Source organism: Bidens hawaiensis, unplaced genomic scaffold (assembly GCF_021521415.1).
Source record: "Bidens hawaiensis isolate Kalapana, Puna unplaced genomic scaffold, B.hawaiensis_p1.1 tig00027329_1, whole genome shotgun sequence".
Lineage (NCBI taxonomy): Eukaryota > Viridiplantae > Streptophyta > Magnoliopsida > Asterales > Asteraceae > Bidens > Bidens hawaiensis.
The window spans coordinates 273-8731 of NW_027494420.1; the positions used below are offsets into that span (position 1 = coordinate 273).

Sequence of the window (8459 nt, forward strand, 5' to 3'; positions counted from 1 at the left end):
AGTGATTCATATCACCAAATTGAAAGTGACATTTTTCATCATTAATTGATTCCTAAAGTCTTGCCTATCATTTATTCATAGCATCTTTATCTTCTTGATGTCCATACATCTTTTCGTTCTTTCCTGTCATATCATGATATGAACTTCATCTTTAATTTAACTCTTGTCACTTGATGCGAAGGGCATATATTTATCTTGTTTATCACTTGGTTTGCATTATGTATATCTGATTTCTTAATCTAAACATTAATTTATCTTCGTCTTTCACCTAAGCAAGGTATAGCCAATCGATGGGGGCTTCCACCAATCCAACATGTATTTGAGAATGATTAGGGAAAACTCGACTAAGAACAAGGTTTATCTAGGTGTCGCAAAACGCCCTCGACTTATGTTTCTGTGACTACTCTTGCCAACTAACAACTCCAGTACTACTGCATCGTTACACATAAATTGTCTAGAATATCATGTTCTATAACTTAATGTCCACACAAACTAATATTTAACAAGCCATTTCTTATCCAGAGATTTATCATGCTACGATCATTTTCCTGCCACTATGGTCTAAAGCAAGCAACGAAACAAGTTTCATAGGGATCATATCAAAAGACATAATCCATAGTCTCAAAATAAGGATTTTTGTTATCGATTTTAATCCGTCGTAAACTGTAGTTCTTTCTTTAATGAAAACATGCAATTAAGCTCAAAAACAAAGAGGCTTTGAATTCTAAATTAAAATTTCTCAATAACTATGATGATAATAACTTGATTCTTATCAACAATTTAACAGTCATAAAAAGATAATAATGCCAAAAAAAGAAACTAATTCCCCAAGTTTGTAAAATCTAAACCTTCTACAACATTTAGTTGATGGGGATGGGGTGCCATCATCAAGGCATTACATTTCATAAACAAGCACATATATTTGAACCATAAAGAAAAACCCTAGACTACTCTTGTAGCATGTTCATGTCCTAGAGTTATATGGTGGTGGTCCTCTCCACTGCGGTCCAGGGTGGCCTACACCATAGGGGGGCATATGTGGTGGTGGTGGTGGTGACGGTCCCCATTGAGGACGGCCACCTGGACCACCAGCTAGTCGAGGATCACCACCACCATAGGGAGCATGATGATAACTTCCATACCCGTCAGCATAACCGCCTCCGTTAGGAGGTGGTGGGTACCATTCTTGGTTCATATGAGGCCCACCATACATGTTTGGTGCTGCATACGAAACAAACATTTACTTATGAGCGAGTCAAATTGGATAATACTTATTTATACTAACAGAGAGTGCATTTTTACCATTTGCGCGCTTCTCGGTGTTAAACATGTCAGCTCGTATCCTCTCAATTTCTCTTGCCATCCCCAAAAGATCTTTATCCGTACTTTCCAACTGTGCCGCTTTCTCCATGTTTAACTTTTTCTCATGCTCAAAAATCAAACTGCACGAACACACGCCAAGAAAAAAAGATTTGAAGTTCAGGCCCGCCATTAAATTATAAAAAAGTAGCAAAATGAGCAGGTCCAGTTGGTAAAGTCAAGAGTCAAAATGATTAAATGAGTACTTTGTGTTGAAAACATTGTTTTTTTTATACATAATTACCGTGTAAAAAATAATTAAAAATTTTATGTTATTTCCAAATACTGAACTGAGTTCTTTAATAAAAAATCTTAAGGTCTTATGCAAACTTTCTTTAAATTTTACTTGTTCTACACGTCAGAGATAAAACAAAACCAGAGTTGTTCCATTTAGAGGTGTGAATGAACCGAGCGACTCATGAGCTACTCGAGATCGGCTCGCTAAAACTTGAATTAAACCGAGGTTAAACAAGCCCAGGCTCGAGCCTAAAAATAAGCGTGTTTAGTAAACATGCCTGGGCTGGAGCTTAGTCGTGAGCTTAAACGAGCCTACTATTTATATCATTTTTATTAAATATATATTAGGAATTACTCTATAGAATAGTAACCAAGTTTCCTTTGTGACAAAATTTTATGCCAAATTAGGATTAGAGCACAAATGAAACTTTAGAGACCTAATTGGAGCCATAGTTATCAAAGGCGCTAGGCGCACTTAAGACGCATAGGCCTCGCCTGGGGCCTAGGTGCGAGGCGCAAAATAAGTGAGGGCCTAAGACAAAAAAAGCGCACTTAAATAAAAAAAATATAAATATATTATGTATTAGAAAAATAATACTATTCTTTATATATAATAAACAAAGGCTAGTAGTACCAAAAGCTCTAAAAGAGTCAAGATTCAAATGTAATTTCAAAACTTGAATAACAAATTGTTCAAAGTAAAGTACCAAAATGTTCAAAACATAAAAACCAAAAGGTCAAAAAGTAATAAATAGTAAATGTTCAAATGACTATTGTTCTTGATCCGTCATCAATGCCAGTAGAGGTGTTGTCACCTTCAAGAAGCAAAGGCCTAGGAACTAGAAGCGCGGATATTGGGCCTAGCCTGGAAAATGGGCCTAGGCGCAAGATGCGAGGGCTTTTAATAACTACGATTGGAACAAAATATTTTATGAGTGACCTGATTGGAACAATTTCAAAACTTGGTTACTATTCTATAAAGTAATCCCAATATATACCTTTTTATGATAATTATTATTATATATCAAAATAATAATAACAACAACAATAATAATAATAATGATAATAACTAATTAATATATATTACGTTATATATAAATTATATAACTAAAACGTGTTAAAAACGTAAACGTATAAATTACTTAATAAATAATAAACGAGCCAAGCTCGAGCTCCTAAAAGTTAAATGAGCTTGAGTTCTCGAAGTTAAATGCTCCGAGCTCAAACCTAGACAAGCTCGGGCTCGGCTCGTTTACACCCCACTTTAAATCATTAATAAATGGGTCAAACTTCAACCTACAAATACAAAAATAACCAGAACCCAAATAACATCTACTAACCGTAACTTCTGGTGTTCTTGCTTCAAACCATCAAGTTCCACTTTCAATTCGGGTAACGCTTCCACCTCAGCATGTATCTTCTTCAACTCTTGACTCGACTTCTCAATTTGAGCAATCAAATCCTGCCTAGTCACCACCAAAGCCCGGGCCTCAGCATGGGCCTTCTGAACTTCTTTCTTCACAGTATCACCCGCTTGAATATCAACCTCCATTTTTGCAATCTTATCCAGTAATGACCGAATCTGAGCATCACTTTCGGCTTGAATGGTTCCAATGTGGGCCTTGAGTTTTTGAATATCTTGTGTCGTGGCCACTAATTCTTGGCGTAAGGCTACATGAGTAGCGGCTAGTCTTTGGTTGTCACTAGCTAACCGTTCTAGTTCAGATGGCTGAGTCACCGGGGTGGTGTCAACACGCTCGAGGTATAGACCGTGGCGCATCATCCCAGGAGCTTGGGCTGACCGGCTTCCTTGTGGAGGTGATCCATATCTTCTTGAAGACATTTATCTGTTTGATGAGTTAATACATTAAATATGATTATGAATAATACTAATTTCTTTAAAATTGAAAAATGTTAGTTAATAACACGTTATTTTTAGTTTTCTTTTAAGAAATATGGAGAAAGTGAAATCTTTTGCTCTAAGAAATAATGATCACTAGAACATGACATTAGACCAAGTATGGAGCTTAAACATAGTGAAAAAACAAGTATTTTTTAGACACCATTCAAAAAAGTTGGAAGTTGATCCATACTTGCAGTTACAATTGCTAGAAAATTTAATAACATGTGCAATGAAAAGTCAACCATTCGCCTAAAGTTAGGCGGCACAATTAATTATAACACGCCGGCACATTATTGAATTCTTTCCCTTAAAATGTTATTTCCATTATAGCAAATTGTTTTTTCCGTAAATATACAGCAAACACACCGTTAAATATGTAAATATAGAAACTAAAATGAAGGAGCTTCGATGCAACGTATCCACAGTACTTACAAAAAAAGATTGCATACAAAAATAAACGATAAACTACTAAAGCGTTTATATAATCTTTCAGTAACCCAATATCGCAAACAAAAAGTTCGTCAAAGCAACCTACCACTATCAATTATCCTTTCAAATGCAACCATTAGAGCATACAGTATATAGTATATTAGGGTAAGGCCCATTAATTAAATCCGTTAGGGTTAGGGTTCTTGGTTCTCGGTCTATATATATACAAACCATCTTAATAAATTATCTTTTTTACCTTAACAAAAACAATTGAATTTAAAGCAAGATAAAACTATGATTATTATTATTAGGTGTGAACTTCATCTCAAGCTGGCACAATTTTATGAAACGAAAAGAATGATAGAACATAATGCAACTAAATCCCCGATAACATATAGTCCAAAATGTAAATGCATTCCAAAACAGCAGAGTAATAACAACAAACTAACAGGTTGCATATAATACGGTACTAAAATTAGAATTTATATTTATCAACGAAAAACTTCATTCACCGCATTTTCTCATGTAAACCCAATTTTAAACATTATTTATCACAACCAAAACACACAAACCCTAACTAAATAATATAATTCAGTTAGGTAACGAGAATAATGGACAATTCATTTTATGCCGCAGATAAGTAGAGTTTCAATTTCAAAACACCAAAACTAGAAAAACGATCTCAATAAGATATCTTATTTACCTTAGCAGAAACAATTCAATTAATAGCTGAAAGAATATTGTTATTAATAATAGGTATAAACTTCATCTCAAGCTGATAGAACACAATGCACCTAGAATCTATTTCATATTATAACAAAATCCCAAATAAAACACGGTCCGGAACGTAAATCCATTCCAAAACAACACAGTAACAGTAACTAACCCACAATTTGCATATAATGCAGCACTGAACTAAAATCCCCAAACCACCAACACAAAATGCCACTAGATGTTATCACGTAAAACCAAATTTTAAACATTAGTTCTCACAACCAAAACAAAAACCCTAACTAAACAACAAAATTGACTTAAGTAAACACCAAAATTCACAATTCAGTTTACGTTGCAAATACCTAGGGTTCTAAAACCGAAACTAGCAGAACGATCAAACTAATGCAGCGATTAAAACAACACGAAAATCAAAATAGCGTAAACTATGAGTTCTACGTACATTATGCAGAGCTAAACGAAACGATCTTAAAATATATCCTATTTACCAAGAATCCACTTCATATCACAACAAAATCCCCCAATAATACACGGTCCAGAACATAAATCTATTCCAAAACAAAACACGAACAACAATTTACATATAATGCAGTCCTGAACCAAAATTCCCAAACCAAGAACAAAAAATTCCACTACACGTAATCACGTAAACCAAATTTTAAACATCAATCCTCACAACCAAAACACAAACCCTAACTAAACAGCAAAATTGACTTAGGTAAACACAATAATTCACAATTCAGTTTACGTTACAAACCCCTAGGGTTTCAATTTCGATTTCAAAACCTAGGATTCCAAAACCAAAACTAGCAAAACAATCAAATTAACAACGCGAGCGAAACTTTACAGAAATCAAAATAGCAAAAACTATGAGTTCGACGTACATGATACAGAGCTAAACGAAACGATCTTAATAAATATTTTATTTACCTTAACAGAAATAACTGAACTAATAACTAAAATAATATTATAATTATCATTATTATTAGGTATAAACTTCATCATCTCGAGCTGGTGCAATTTTACGAACCCAAAATACTAACAGAACAAAATGCACCATGAATCCATTTCATATCATAACAAAATCCTAAATAACATACGGTCCGCAACGTAAATCCATTCCAAAACAACACGGTAACAGCAACAAACTACTGACCTATCAACCAAAACTTTTCACTACACGCTATCACGTAAAACCGGATTCTAAACATTAATTCCCAAACTCAAAACACAGACCCTAGCTAAACAACAAAATTGAGTTAGGTAAAGAATTAAACACAATAACTGAAAACTCAATTTACGTTACAAATAGTCAAACACCTAGGGTTTCAATTTCAATTTCAATTTCGGAACCTAGGGTTTCAAAATTATAACTAACAAAACGATCAAATTAATGCGTCGATTAAAGGTTTTCAAGGCAATCGGAATAACGTAAAGTGTGAGTTTGATGTGGAGGTATAGAGAGTGATGTACCTTTCACGGTGAACGAAATTGATCGGTGGATGGATGGTTGAGATAGGATCGGTGGTGGTCCGGTGATCGTGGTTGGTCGTCGGAAGAACCACGGCGGAGGACGGTGGTGGGTTTGTAAGAGGAAGATATTATGAGATATTATTATTATAGAAGTTTGGGGGTGATATTTTGTCTTTTTTATTTAAGGAAAAGTACAGCTTCACCTTCACATGCTATAGCCTAAGCTAGGCTCTACGTCAAACAAAAAAATAAAGGTTTGATGTTTAAAATCCGATATATGGAGTTTTGGATATTCGAACTGAATTTTACTATCTGAAATTTCGGATTCGGATATAAGGAGGAGAGTTTTCGGTAGAGGTACCGATCGTTATCTAATTCGAAAATAATAACAACATACTTATTCGGAAATTATTCAAAATATCCTATAATTATTCGAAATATCTGAAAATAATCCCAAGTATCTAAAAAATCATCCGAAAGTTATAAATAGTATTTATTATTTAACAGTTAAAAAAGTATTTCAGATAGTTCATATTCAAACTATCAGAAAATTTTCAAAATCATTATCCGAATCCGAATTCGAATTTTCGAATAATTAGGATTCAGATATTCGAATACGGATTCAGATTCGAATTTTTCTAACACCCATGCCTAAAGGCACTCCGCAGTAAAAAATCCAAGTTAACATTGGAGTCTAACTTGAAAACTTGCGATCTCCATCCCAAAACTTCATTTCTACTCCAATATCAATTGAGCTAAAGCTCATTAGCCCTTCATTGTATTCATAAATGATTAAACTAGTAAGATGGTTGTTTAACCTTTACTATTTTCTTCACTAGTGGAATCTTAAGTTATGTATATATATGTACATAGAAGGAATAATTTGAAAACTAGTTGAGTTGTAATAACTTTAAGAACCAATGTGAACAACGCAATTTATTAATTATTTTATAACATATAGTTGTGATTAATTAAGTATAGAAAACTGATTAAGGAGAAAGAATCTATATTATTATAATACAAAATGATATTTAGGTGAAAATACATACAAATAAACAAATTATCAAAACATATGATATTTCTATTCTTTCCTTTTTTTTCAATTTAATTAACTATAAACACAAATAAGATATTTAAGAAAATAATGATTTTTATATTTAAACTGATTTTTACACAAACACAAAACTTACTCAAACTACATAAAATACATAAATTATCTAAATTACTATACACAAGTGACACAAATTACTCAAATTACATACATCAATTACATAAATTACCCAAAATTACATTATTTACCCAACCATACACAAAATTGCATAAATTACTAGTTGCATATATTGCGCAAGGTACATAAATTACACAACCCAAAATACATAAATTACTCAAATTAAATAATTATACAAGTTACGCACATTACACACACGTACATAAATTACATAAAAGTTTCTTAAGAGTGTTGACCATTATTCCAATCTTAGAAATCTTTTTTTTTATTCTTAAACTATTTCTTTTTTAATTCTCAAAATTTTCTCAGTATTTTATTTCTCAAACCCAGATATGTTAAATCTTTCAATGAAAAATATTATTTCCAAACATTTTGATAAATGGTTGTTAATAGAAAAAAATTAAACACGTATATCTTTAATTTTCTTCATATATATATAGCCATATAGGTTAAGAACCAAGAAAATCACCTTTTTAAGATTGTTTGTATTTTTTGTTTTTTTTTATTAAATTGATTCAAAAAAACTAAACATAAAAAATACCCTTTTACTTTTTTGAAAATTTGATGATATGGAAAAAATCTAATCCATGTAATTAGTTCTTAAGTTTTTATAACTCATTTAAGTTCTCATAAGAAATCCAAACCTGTACATTCATAAATCATCTGTATCACTTCTAAACTTTAATGCACATGATAAGGTTTGCCTGATCAACCCACTCAATATGATAAGTTTGATTTGTCATTCTTTGAAATTGTACGTTTGTTTTGAATAAGTAGTGAATTCGTGTTGGTGTTTGTTTATAAAAAAAGTATATCTCTAGGATAATTAGTGGTGAATCCTAGGTTTTTCTCTTTTACTAGGATTTGTATTAAAAATGTTGAATACATTGGTACTATCTGTTAAATACGTAAATAACACATAAAAGCAAGTGTGAGATACTATATATTTAACTTTCAAGATTGTGAGTAAATTACGCGGATTATTAATTTGGTATATTTTTTAAATTATGTGTTTAACTTCCAATTATCATTCATGCTCGTTACTCAATCTTCACTATTTGATCATTTTTACTATCCGACATTAAAAAATCATTAGTT

The 8459-nt window shown here is 32.3% G+C and overlaps 1 protein-coding gene across 2 annotated transcripts; it reads right to left on the reverse strand.

Annotated features, from left to right (window-relative positions):
• Nucleotides 1-708: 708 nt before the first annotated feature.
• Nucleotides 709-6202, reverse strand: LOC143575269 (protein FLX-like 4). Of its 2 annotated transcripts, XM_077059685.1 has the most exons (4): nt 6134-6202; nt 2937-3443; nt 1303-1442; nt 709-1221 (listed from the first exon to the last, which is right to left on the reverse strand). In XM_077059685.1, the coding sequence occupies exons 2-4, from the start codon at nt 3437-3439 to the stop codon at nt 965-967; spliced, it is 900 nt and encodes a 299-aa protein (XP_076915800.1). In that variant the 5' UTR covers nt 3440-3443; nt 6134-6202; the 3' UTR covers nt 709-964. The 2 variants fall into 2 exon arrangements, with proteins under 2 accessions (XP_076915800.1, XP_076915801.1); XM_077059686.1 differs by lacking the exon at nt 6134-6202 and having other exon boundaries at nt 2937-4291.
• Between the last annotated feature and the right edge of the window lie 2257 nt (nt 6203-8459).

Excerpts from the sequence above, each read along its gene's own strand:
- LOC143575269 (XM_077059685.1), bottom strand. The coding sequence starts at position 3,439 with ATGTCTTCAAGAAGATATGGATCACCTCCACAAGGAAGCCGGTCAGCC. Across the intron at positions 1,443-2,936 it reads CAAGAACACCAGAAGTTACG|TTTGATTTTTGAGCATGAGA; the intron begins GTTAGTAGATGT and ends GTGTTCGTGCAG. Across the intron at positions 1,222-1,302 it reads CACCGAGAAGCGCGCAAATG|CACCAAACATGTATGGTGGG; the intron begins GTAAAAATGCAC and ends TTTCGTATGCAG.